This window comes from Zootoca vivipara, chromosome 3, assembly GCF_963506605.1.
Source record: "Zootoca vivipara chromosome 3, rZooViv1.1, whole genome shotgun sequence".
Taxonomy (NCBI): domain Eukaryota; kingdom Metazoa; phylum Chordata; class Lepidosauria; order Squamata; family Lacertidae; genus Zootoca; species Zootoca vivipara.
In genome coordinates, this window is record NC_083278.1 from 48,927,386 (window position 1) to 48,940,673 (window position 13,288).

Consider the following 13,288-nt stretch of genomic DNA (forward strand, 5'->3'; position numbering starts at 1 on the left):
CCACCAAATATCACCTAAAAGCAGAGACGTTGAAGACAATGCATTAAGTCCGGAGCCTAAAATATTACTGTATTAGGTTACTTGCCCTTCGCTGCAAGGTCCCAGGGCGCGTCACAACAATGTAAAATATCTCGTTAAAAACAGACTTAACCAAGGATGAGGGATAATGACTGCCAGAGGACTTGAAGTCAATCTTTAACAGGAGAGCTGACTGGGCAGACTAAAAACCAAGCAGTTTCTCTGGTGTTCCAGTGTTGCATATAGGTGCACGCTTTGTAATACTGCAATGCTTATGTGCAGAGGATATCCAGGCAGAAGGCTTGGGCTGCTCCAGGCAGCCACACATGATGGCCAGGATCCTGTGCTACATTACCAGGAAGCCCTGGTCACACCAATTGGACCATGCAGTTCATTTGCTTAGGGCAGCAAAACATCTTAAATGAACTCTGTGTGACTGACGTGAAACTTCAATCCAGATACAAGGGCCAGGGACAACGGTGTATGGAAAGGCTGTGTATGCACTTAAAACTGTAAGAGGATAGAATGAATGTCAATTCCAGTTACAGCACCACTTTCCTGGCTGATTATTCTTTTTAGGTGGAAATTGACCTACAGAGCAGCTTGCAAATAGTGTTCCAGGAATACTGACATTCCTCAATGAGAGTATCAGAAATAGCAGAGAAGTACGGTAAACAGCTTGTGCACAGCTCACTACTACCAATCTTCTGCTAGGTGCAAGTATGCAATTTGGAGTGCTTCTACACTACCGTATCACTATTTTCAGGTGGGATTCAGTCACATACTGGAAAATTCAGATTGTGAAATAGCTCATTAGGTCTTGTGCAATGAACCTACTTGATTTGCACACAGAAAGGAAGGTTCTAAATGTCCAGGTAAATAAAATTGTCAGACAACATGGAGATGTGAAGTGACAAGAAGCATGCTGCACTTGTACCTCCTGTTCTTTCAAGGCCGCACTTAATGTGGCCTTCACCCATGGGACTGTTGTGATAAAACACTGGAAAATGAGAGAGGATTCTTGTCACTCTTTGTTAAATGGATCCCCATTACAAACACAGGATGCACAGCCAAAGCATGAGGAGAATGGCCAAGAACATTATAGCTTGCATCAGAAAAATATATGTAGTAAGCCTCTTATTAAGTATGCATCTGTTTCATTTCAGCTGACTGAGGAAAGACAGTACCAATTACAGTTTAACATTTTTTTGTTAGGGACATCCATTTACCCAATAAAAGGACACACTGTCACTTCCTAGGAGAATATTTAATGAATCTTTTTGATAGCTACTTAGCTTTAGCAAGAAAAAATCTCTTAAAATGTCAACTGGAGTAAAAAAAAAGTGCCTTTTCAACCTCTTTCAAAGTCTGTAGATGAGCCAGCTAAGACACTCTGGCTCCCAAAACAAATGAGAAACAGAGTGCAATTGATGTCTCTTTCTTACCATGTTCTGAATGTATTTAAACTTTCTTGTGCCTTAAAGAAATAGGGTGGGGTATACATAATTGTTCTAAATGCGGGTTTAAGATCATCCCGAATAGAGATCATGATAGAATAAATGATCAACTGAAGTTATTAAGATTAAACTGTAGTGTACTGTAGTTAATTACTTTCAGAAACAAAAGCTTCCAGCCTCCTCACAGCAAGGCCAGAAGAGAAGAGGGATGGTGTGGGAATCTGAAGCTCAGATATATAACAACAAACACTAGCTGGATCCCCTCAGTATAAGAAGCTGGGTGAAGAAGCCTTCCAAATCTCAAGCGAAATATATTTGTCTATATAATGCAGTCAACCAGTGGAAAAAGTCATGCATTAGTATAATAGAATTGTAGAATTGGAAGGGTCCCAGGGGGTCATCTAGTCCAACCCCTGCAATGCGGGAATCTCAACTAAAGCATCCATTATAAATTTAGCCAAACTGTACAGGATGCAAAGTAGTAGGCAATTTTGTCCTGGCATTTTATTTCAAAAGAAAGGCAGTCACAGGAACCTGCAGTCAGTAGAAAACCAGCGAGGCCCCTTAGGCAGGCATGCTCTTCCCGCTGAGCTATTTTTCCTGTTCAAAATCACCCTGGCCCAATTGCTTGCTTCCTTATGAGGGAAAAGACACAGAGAGAAAACAGCTTGGGAGGTGAATTTTGACTGGGAAAATGTCAGTGGGAGAGAACACATTTTCCATAAAGGTCCCAGGTATGGTCCCTGGCTTGTCCTCAGTGCTTGCTGAGCTGAGAAAAAAAGCCTGCCTCCCAGATAGACAATACTTAGCAAAATAGACCAATGGTCTGACTCAGTGTCATATCTCATGGCTTGATAGCTATCCAGCCACCAAGAGTTAAATATGTTACTGAGCAGTGATAGTGCTCCCCCCCCCTTTGGATATGAAGTGCCCTTCAGATATGGTGAGCCTAAGCTGCTGTGTGCTCGCATAATTTTTCTGGGCAGCGCAGTCTGTAGAAATCACTGTTTTCAGAATCTCTATTATTTCAGTATTCTACACTCCTTTATATCTCACTCATTTAGTAAGGTTTCTCAGTCTCTCTGTTATCTTGACCTCTGTTTTATCAAATTATATCATGAGACCAACCTGATCAAGTGTTTTGCCACAGAATGCATAAAACCCGTACTCTTAACTGCGCTATAAATCAGGCAGTTAGCCTTCAGCAAACATATGGTGAACAGTTTATTTTGTCAGCTATAACAGATCATAGGACTAACCACTGCAGAACCTTTCTTTAATCTATGTTCACCTTTATACATAGTGGCTCCCTCATTCATTAGCCATATCACAGGTCAGATTCACCCAGTCTTACTATTCAGTTGAATAATTAGTAAGGCAAAAAAGGGGTAGGGTGGGGTGGGGTGGGGAATAAGAAACAAACATTAAAAATGGCAACAGCCAGCCTGTGCTACAATCACATTCTGGAAGGATCTGAGTTGCATTCAAAATTTGCAGCATTATGTTGGTCACTAGGCAACATAACGAAATGGAACTGTTTGCAGTTTCGTGTTAGTTTTGGTTACGAAAGTATTTTTATTTTATTTTTTGGTTTTAGGCTGTTCTGACAAGGATGGTCAAATGTTCAACCCAGAAAACTGAATTTTAAGGGGAAATGAAACCTATAAATTTAAGGTGGAAAAGCTAAACAGAATTTGCTGACCTTCTGATTGGCCAATAAATTGTGACTGCCCCCCCCATACATTTAAAGTGCATAGCTTACCCCAGTGAATCCTGAGAACTGTAGTTTGTTGAGGGTACTAGGAATCGTAGCTCTAACTTTTGAGAAGAGTTTCACAAGCAGTGTATGGTCCAGAACTGGGAGGCTGTTGCTTAAAGAAAACAAGACTTGAGTCCTGATGCACATATGCAGCTCCCTGGGTGCACTTAAGAGAGCTCTCTGCATAGTGGTCACATTAATACATTAAATTAGGTTCCTAAGATCCTGTAGTCTCAAGTGTAAGGCTGTTTTGGCAATGAAACTATTAGAATGGAAAAGGACACAACATGTTTTTCTTTTCTTTTTTCAAAGTGAAAAAAATACTTTTATATTTAACCCCCTCAAAAAAATTAGCAGAAGTAAATCCTATGTTCAGAAAACAACACTGTCATGCATTACAGTAAAACAATATATATCTAACATCCATGGCTATGGCTGAAATACTCCACAGTTAACAATTTTACATTCTACAACTGGCCTCTCATTGAATGTTTCCACTGCTTCCAGTTCCCGGAGAACTTCTGAGCCCTCGATCACCTGTCTAAAAAAGAGGGGGAAAGCTAGGTAAGTACTAGGAAGTCACTCTACTTATTTTCATGTCTAGTCACTGCTGTCATGCTGTACAAATATAGATACCACATCCACCAATTACGGTAAGCAGTATGCCTCTTCCATATTTTAACTACAGTATAACATTGCACTTGAGATACTGTATACTGCAGAGCTCTTACACATACCCAAAAGCCACATATTTCTCATTCATGTAGGGTGCTGGCTGTAGTGTGATGTAGAACTGAGATGCATTGCTGTGGCGTCCTTTGTTGGCCATTCCAAGAACACCTCTCTTGTCATGGAGAACTGCAAAACTTTCATCTAGGAAACAGTTTAATAAATAATAATAATAATAATAATAATAATAATAATAATAATAATTTATTTATACCCCGCCCATCCACTGGGTTTCCCCAGCCACTCTGGGCGGCTCCCAACAGATTAAAAACAGAATAAAACATCAAACATTAAAAACTTCCCTAAACAGGGCTGCCTTCAGGTGTCTTCTGAAAGTCAGATAGTTGTTTATTTCCTTGATGCTTGATGGGAGGGCGGCCACGTTCCACAGGGCAGGCACCACTAGCGAGAAGGCCCTCTGCCTGGTTCCCTGTAACATCACATCTCACAGTGAGGGAACCGCCAGAAGGCCCTCAGAGCTGGACCTCAGTTTCCAGGCTGAACGATGGGAGTGGAGACGCTCCTTCAGGTATACTGTTTCCAAACAGTTTATAAATGGCAGCAGTGTTCTTTCCACTCATTCACATTTTCCCCATTTTTCATCTTCCTCACCCATTTGCCACAGTGCACACTAAGCTATCAGCTAAACAACCTGAAATAGTTCTGAACTTTTTAGGTGGAAAGGTGAGAGCTGCATAGTGTGCATAACCTGCCCCAAACAATATCCATGTCCGGTTTTCCCCCAAATCACAATATGTAGCAAGGTTATCACCAATATGTACCAATTATAAGGTTATCTGATTCCACACTCTGTGGCAACCAGTGTTGTAAAAGGTAAAGGTAAAGGGACCCCTGACCATTAGGTCCAGTCGTGACCGACTCTGGGGTTGCGGCACTCATCTCGCTCTATTGGCCGAGGGAGCCGGCATATAGCTTCCAGGTCATGTGGCCAGCATGACTAAGCTGCTTCTGGTGAACCAGAGCAGTGCACGGAAACGCTGTTTACCTTCCTGCCGGAGCGGTACCTATTTATCTACTTGCACTTTGACGTGCTTTCGAACTGCTAGGTTGGCAGGAGAGTGGGGCAAAAAAATTCACAACATGCCCTCAGAAAATGAATGTGCCACTTTTAACAGCATTTCTGCATTGACCATAAAAAATATATTATTCAGTCTTTTTCTAAACACTTTCTCCAGGATTAAGTTTCACTCTGTTTAGCAGCATATCTACAAGTTCACTTAAATTTGCAGCTATTCATTTCCTCACACTCATTCTAGTTTGGATTTTTCAGGCATATGGTTGCCAAAATGATAAATTGCCAGCAATCAAAATACAACAGGCCTTTTTACACACGAGCCTTAAGCTGCCTTTTAGTATCTTCTGCACACAAACATCTGATCATTGTGAAGAAGAGAAAGTGAGCACTTGTAATGCAAGCTGACATTCTTATTAATGTGCTCTACACATCTGATGGAAGCAAAATTCACTTTAAACCTCATGTAGAAAATCACTCAGTCGATTTAACTAATTTCCAGCGGGTAGTTGAAAAACATGCATTTTGTGCTTAATTGAATCCCATTGTCTATTACACTTGTACATTTTGTATTCAGACAATATATTCAGCATAGATTATGCCTCCCAGTTGTTGTCACCAGGACATTTGAAGAACATGCTCCTACCTTCAAAAAAAGGTCCATAAATTGACTCTCCTCCAGTCCCTCTTCCTCCCCTTATATCTGTATATTAATTGAGAAAAACAAAGGTTATGAAATTACCTTTTTGTATTAGAAAAAGAGCATGAAACTTCCAAATGTCACCTTATTAAATATAATTTCATGACACTATCTAATAGGAGTGGCAAACAGCATGATTAATGACTGCTTTCAGCAGAGATCTCTACACTTATGCAAGTTTATGTTGAATTGACACTATTTTTAGGTTTGGTTCTATTTGACCCAAAGGCTCCCATACAATGAAATCTGCACAACACCCTCAATATGATTATCTTCTCTTCCCACTTAATTCCCTAATTTCTCTTAAAATATTGTCAAATAGTTGGGTTTTTGGCTGAGAAATAGCAGCATGACAGGTAATCAATGCCTGACCATTGTTTTTCACTCTTACCCAAATCCTCTCATGCACACTGGCTCCATTATCTTCAGTGCATACAAAGGAGTGGGTTTGCAAAGCAACTGGCTCAGTCCAAGTGAATGGGGAAACCCACACTGGTAGGAGCCCTCCATTTATGGATCCCTGCTCATATACTTGCAACAAATTTCCAGAGTGATTTGTTTGCAAGCTTTTGAGAGAGAGGGCTAAGGGTGGGGGGAGAATGGCTTTTTTATCTTGTAATGAGAATGCATACATCAGTCTTCCTCAACCTGTTACCCCTCCAGGTGTTGTGACATCTCCCATCTCCCCAGTCCCCATGGCCAATAGTTAAGGATGAAGGAGGATGTACAGTAGTCCCAATGACATCTGAAGAGCCACGGGATTGGGAAGATTGGGAAGGTTGGTATCAATACTAGTATCATGTCAAAGCAGTCTGATGAGTGCAAAACGCAATTATACATGTCAAGTAAGACAGGAAAGTTGCATTGTGTATTTATTGTATAAACAGGTTTCAATACCCACCTCCTCCTTGTATCCAGCCATTTTTTACAAGTCGGTGAAAGATAGAATCACGATAAGTAAGTGGAAGCCCAGACATAGACTTCTTTTTCTCCCCTAAGCACAAATACTGGAAGTTTTTACATGTCCTAGGGCAGATATCAGAATAGAGCTGCACAATGGAGATAGAAAGCATGTGTTAAGTTTCTACAAGCTCAGTCCCAAATAAGGCCCTTTGTCATGTTAGCAGAGACTCCCCCACAAAATGGACAATTTTCCAAAGAGGGAATGCCTCTTATAAGATGGTACTTGTCAAGTTGCTATTGTATAAAAATAGGGGGTGGGGGAGAGAGCTAAAATATACTTTCAACTAATGAGGGGATATTTTCAGTATATCAAAATATTTTTAATCGATTAGTCTGTTGATTATCTACTAACCATTCTAGGCTTAAATGAATACAAACATTGAGCAGCGCAGCATCATAAGGCTGTGCCTATTGTAACCATTTTGAGCAGCTACCCCACCCATCCAGCTCATCTTGGTTCATGCTCAGCAACAGCAAGCATTAACTGTACGGCCACCTCCTTCTCCTCAATTGTATCTGTAGTTCTAGTTTGCAATGGGAATATGAATGCCTGCTAGGCTGCTACTTGCCTCTGCCCCTGCTATGCGTTACACCTCCACATTTTCTTGACTCACTCAGCTTTTAGCAATCAATTGATCAGAATACCACAAAAAGACATTGGGCATTCAGAAAGAATTAATACATTTGCGATCCAATCCTAAACTCTAATGGGAGAGAAGTTCCTTACACTAGGTATGGGGCTGGTGCTACGATAGCAGTAGAGAATAATAATAATAATAATAATAATAATAATAATAATAATAATAATAATAATTTACTATTTGTACCCCGCCCATCTGGCTGGGTTTCCCCACCCACTCTGGGCAGCTTCCAACAAAGATTTAAAATACATTAAAATGTCACACATTAAAAACTTCCCTGAACAGGGCTGCCTTCAGATGTCTTCTAAATGTCAGGTAGTTATTTATCTCTTTGACATCTGATGGGAGGGCATTCCACAGGGTGGGTGCCACTACCGAGAAGGCCCTCTGCCTGGTTCCCTGTACCTTTGCTTCTCGCAGTGAGGGAACTGCCAGAAGACCCTCGGCGCTGGACCTCAGTGTCCGGGCAGAACGATGGGGGTGGAGACGCTCCTTCAGGTATACTGGGCCGAGGCCCAGGAAATGGCACAAATGACTTTGCCTGGATGTGACTGTTCTGCTGACCAATATTTGCTGGCAGCAGAGCTCCAGTAGCCAAATGTTCCACCAGTGTACTTCAATGGTGGTCATGTATCCCACATTCCGCTGGTATAGCAGAACTTCCATTGAACCCTACAGCCTCTTGGGCAGTGGATCTAGAACAGAATTTTGCCTGTAACATTTTTCTATTAACTTTTAAACACATGCATATATGCTTCATTTGAATGAGTTGCAGTTCCTTGGAGTTGAATGTTGTGTTTTTTTAAAAAATGCTATGCACTGGATCCAATGCCAAGGTCTGATTTGTTTTCAGCCACTTACCTCAAATAGCAATTTTCCTTTAGGCTCCGCCTGAATAGATATTTCAAAGTACACAAACACATGCTGCCAAAAAAGATAAAGAAAAAAAGGCAAAACCAGTTGTCAAAATAGAACACAGTGACTAATTGGATAAAGATTCTCTTTTGAACATTAGTCATGCTTCAGAAAGTAAAAGGTTGAATCCCATAAGCAAGAAGCCTCCCAATGCATTCTGCATCTCTTAAGTTGCCACTATCCAATTTCCTACTTCTAAGAAATCCTGTCATCAGCTAAGCTGCCAAAGAACTCTGGTTCAATGCAGAAGTTTCTATATGTTTTAGGGTGCATGTTTTTTTTCTTAAGCCACTGGCAAGTCCTTTTGGGATTAAACTAAGGAAGCATAGAACATACCCCAAACTCCCCTGTGGCTGTGCAACTTGTGTGAGGAGGCGGGGAGAAGATCCATCCATGAGCAAACTGGCTTTCAAGGAACTACCGGTAGTCAGCCATCCATAGGATGGGGCCTTGTGGGCCTTCCCCACAAGCTCCAAAACCATGTTGTTTTCTCCCAAAAATTGAAATGAGAATAATGTTAGCAAAGAGCCTTCATATTGAAGGACAAAGCATTTTCTTGCCATAGCCAGTTATGACCCACAAGGCAATCGTTTTTATACTCTACCTTTCTTCCATGGACATCAAAGTGGTAACATAGGGTACCCAGGAAAGAGTGTTCGGAGGTGCAGGGAGAGTGTGTTTTGATTACATGCTGTTTGGGTTTCATGCACTATCCCTGGAACATAACCCCTGCATAAGTTGAGAGTTGACCGTATTGCAAGCAAGCAAAGTCATACACCATATGACCTGGTTCAGATATCACATTACAATACAGCAAAGCATGATTTGGAGGATGAGGAATCTGTGGCAGGCTGGCACTCTCCATTTTCTATGCCAATTCCCCCTTCTATTTTCTGATTTCTTCTTACCAGTTTGCTGTGATGTCTGAATCAGGCAAATTATGGTTAGTACTAACCTCCAAACCATGACTTGAAGTGAGTTAGCAAAATATGATTTGGAAAATAGTTCTTAGGAAAGTCCACCTGATTTAGATAATGACAGCAACTATGGTTAGTGAATTTAGAAATTTAAAAAGGTTGGAGAGGTGCATGCATGTGCAAGTCCACAGAACATTTCTAATCCTCCAAAGGCAAAAATAAATAAATAATGGAGTCACACAGGATCACAGCCAATCTAAAATATGGTGACCAGCAGTGAAACGCTCTAGCTGAAGACACATTTTGAAGGTGCAATATTGTTCACAGACCTATTTTCTTTGGAAAACCAATAACCTACCTGCTTGTTTCTCATGTATTTAGTGAGAAAATCCTGCGTAATTGCTTCATAAAGTGCAACAGGCTTGAAGTCATCATAATCCCAAACTTCATAGGCCCACTGTAACAGCTGTTTTTCATCTCCAACAAGCTGGCCATCAATAAAGCACATCACGTTGGAAGGATATTCCCATGTTTCCCCTTTTAACTCCTGTGATGAAAATGGCAGTGTTTCAGAATCAGCAGGCATTTAATAGAAAAATTAAACATGCAGATTTTACAAATGGGGAAAACCTGCAGAATAGCAGTTCTATCGGCAGCACCATGCTTAAGTTCCCCTGAAGTCAGGTGTCATCACTTCCAGGAAGCAGAGTGATGGTCTATGTCTTGGAGCAGATGGTGTAATCTACAGTGCCCTTTTTTAGTGCTTAACTAGGGAAGTACCATATTATTCATGTACCTCCTCCAATGTTCCTCACAATGCCTGCACAATTTGGACAGAACTTGGACAGCTTCAACTTTGTCCTGTGAAGCAGCAAGGCAGAGCAGCAAAACTCCTTGGAATAAGGGTGTGGCATTTCAAATAAAAGGCTATGCAAGGATGGGGAGCTTGTGTCCCTCCAGATGATGTTGGACTCCCATTAGCGCCAGCCAACGTGGCCAATTGTCAGAGACAATGAGAGATGTAACAGAATGACATCTGAAAGGACACAGGTTCCCCATTATTGGGCTAGACTAGTGTCCATCAGTGGGAAAGGCTACAATCATATTGCTATGCTATTAGTCTGTGGGTGCCAGACTCCCGTGTTATGCATTTCATATTCCCCTGTGTTATGAGTTTCAGATTCCCCTGTGTTATGAGTTTGTGGGTACAAGACACGGAACCTACTTGTTGTGTGCTCAATGCAGACTAAATGCAGGCTCATTTCCTGAAAAGATGTTATGACCAGAACCTGGAGAATAAATAAATCATTCAGTCTGAAAGTTTCAGGAGAGTGTGTCTGCTGTAATACCAAAATCAAACCAATCCACTCTGTTCTGGAAATAAGAGAAGAAAAAATACCTTTTTTTTCTCCTGTAAATATTCATCCCATGCAAACTGCAGCAAAGGAACCACTTTTGGCTCTGCTATCTTTTTTGGAAAACGTTTCCTCAGGCCCTGGTTATTCAAGAGAAAATGAAAATATATGTAAAAAATGAAATTATAAAAAAAATCTCTTTATACTTGGTGGTGATGGAATCAATCCATAACTGTACTTTTGCCTTGTTTATCTCATTCACACTACTGTATTTCCATGGGGATGGATGAGTTGTACTGGTGATGAGTAAAAACCATGGCAAAATATAAGGTCAATTCCTTCTCTGTTTACTCCTGAAAGCAGCTTGAACACTAGAATGGTAGTGGCAAAGACAATGAGCTAAAAGTTAGGATATCCCAAGTTCACATCTTTCTTCCGTCATGAACTTACTGAGTATTCATTGCACTCTTCACAGTCACACATCCTGCGATATGGAGAACATAACAGTCATTTGCTTTACAGGATCGATGTGAGAGTTACAATCCCACTTTTTCTCCCTATGAACCAGCATAGCCACACACCCTGTAGTCCATTGGCCCTAATGCAGCAGAACTTGCTCTGTGTCTTTGCCTGGGCAGTGGCTAGTTTTAGGCCTTGCTTTTGGCATCCTTGTTTCCCTGCATACTCCTAAGGTCCCAAACTGATCCTGCAGGGACATAGGGTTGAAGCCAGTGCTGCACATGCAGAGTTCCTCTTGCCACAGAAGGCTTCTCCTTTGTCTCCTCTCCCTGTATGCCTCCATAATATGCTCTGGAGGGTTCCCAAAGCCCTTGGAATAGATTTTGAGGCTGTGGAGGGTGGGCTGCAGGGAGGAGGAGAGCAGGGGGAAATCCACTGAATAAATGGAACAACAGTGTTGGATACAACCATCATATTCCTAGCAAGTCTCAGCACTCAACCAGGAGTATAAAGATGGATATTTATAAACAGATGTCCATCTTAATCCCTCCTTTTTCATTCCTCTCACTGAGCTCCTCCATTGTTTCCAATATTTCCCTTCATTCTCTGTGTAATAAAACTCTCTTGTGTTTAGGCAGCCAAATTTGTTTATTGAAGTGTCAAAGGCCACATAAGACAAGAGAGGGTCCTCATGTGCCTTGGAGATGCAGACATATGGAAAAAACAGAGCCTGTCATCGACACAGAAGAGCTGCCTGCCGCTTCTCAGTAGTGATATCCATGAACATGAATGTGTCATTTTCAAATGAAGCACAGCTAGGAAGCATTGCCGCTGACTGAATTCAAGGATGTGGGGCTGGAATGTTCCTTCTTCCATGTGGCCACACTCAGAGAGAGATGCACAAACATATAAAGTGGTTTAGAAATTAAAGGCAAACACCTGGAAGGTGGGCAAAAAAGATTTTTGCTACCATTACCATCTTTTTTTGAATCAGGGAGTTGGAAATTTTGGTTCTTTTAAAGCAGAGCTTTCCAAACTGTGTGTCACGACACATTTGTGTGCCGGCTGCAGTGTGTAGGTGTGTTGCATGAACGGAGCTCCCCACACTCCTCCTGGAGCTGGAAAGGGGTTAGTTTTACCTCCGCTTTGCTAGTAAAATTGAATTACTGTGTCGCGAAATGATGCATTTTTTAAAAGTGTGTCACATGAAAAGCTCTGCTTTAAAGTCTTGTGGGTTACCACAGACTGCAGTTTCAGTTCTGTGGATTAAATATTAAATGTTAAAGAATCATTTTTATCAAGCAAAGGTTGATAAAATATCAGTGATGTGGCAAAATCCCCCCAAGTGCTTCATTTCTGTGCAGAAAAAATCCATTTCATTTGTTCATTAGTAACACTGAATGGATGCCAACTGCAAACACAGTATTAGGCAAGTTTGGCAGTTTCAAAATGTTTACTTTGGTTACTGAATACAATGAAAATAAACATATTCACATTCAAACTGATAGTTTTCCAATGCAAATTACCTTATGCAAATTACCCTAATTTCCAATTCAAAATTATCTGGAATACCTGTATCTTTATAAAATATTACACGAGGGTACTTTATAACAGATGTTTCAGAAAAGCCAATGGAAGTGGCAAGTTTCTTAATTAAGCTATTTGTGTGTGTGTGTGTGTGTGTGTGTGTGTGTGTGTGTGTGTGTGTGTGTGTAAGGAGAGCCAATTCCACAACTGTGCTCTGGAAGGATGCGCTTTGTATTCAACACCTGCAACTACTGTATACATAATACAACAGCTGAGGAATACAGTCTACATAAAGAGCACACAAAGAAGAGGAAGAATGATGTTAATAAGTTTCTCCAATAGGAAGAAAAAAGGTCTGCAACTTACCTCAGCTGCATATGCTGCCATGTGAAAGGAGGGTTCTGTGACAAGCCCTACAACCTCCACCTCTTGCAGCCTCACAGGCTGCACAGCACCCTTTTTCCACATCCTTCACAAAGTTTTCTCTTTCCCTCCCTCTTCTCCTTGTTGCCTTAGTTGCCTCCTTCCCCTCAAACATCCGGGAGAAGGAATAAAAACAATCCTGGTCCCCATAGAGACTCCAATCAGATGCAGGCATTCTGTGCCACTCTGAGTTCTGCTAGCCTGTGATTGGTCCTTGGTTTCTTTAGTATTTCTACACAGTACAAGATGACAGAACCAATCACCTTGTGAGTGACCCTAAGTCAGATGTTGGGGAATGTTATACAGTGTTCAGATTTTCCACCTTCTCCCTCTTTTTACTGCAGTTAGTGAGAGATTGTAACTTTATTATTATTATTTAGTTGTGATTATGA

At 41.1% G+C, this 13,288-nt stretch overlaps 1 protein-coding gene across 2 annotated transcripts; it reads right to left on the reverse strand.

Annotated features, from left to right (window-relative positions):
* Nucleotides 1-2,876: 2,876 nt before the first annotated feature.
* Nucleotides 2,877-13,106, reverse strand: PPIL6 (peptidylprolyl isomerase like 6). 2 transcript variants are annotated; one of them, XM_035109264.2, is made up of 8 exons: nucleotides 12,840-13,106; nucleotides 10,532-10,627; nucleotides 9,491-9,679; nucleotides 8,162-8,224; nucleotides 6,598-6,745; nucleotides 5,643-5,699; nucleotides 3,972-4,107; nucleotides 2,877-3,775 (listed from the first exon to the last, which is right to left on the reverse strand). In XM_035109264.2, the coding sequence occupies exons 1-8, from the start codon at nucleotides 12,939-12,941 to the stop codon at nucleotides 3,664-3,666; spliced, it is 903 nt and encodes a 300-aa protein (XP_034965155.1). In that variant the 5' UTR covers nucleotides 12,942-13,106; the 3' UTR covers nucleotides 2,877-3,663. The 2 variants fall into 2 exon arrangements, with proteins under 2 accessions (XP_034965155.1, XP_060128610.1); XM_060272627.1 differs by lacking the exon at nucleotides 10,532-10,627.
* Nucleotides 13,107-13,288: the final 182 nt, after the last annotated feature.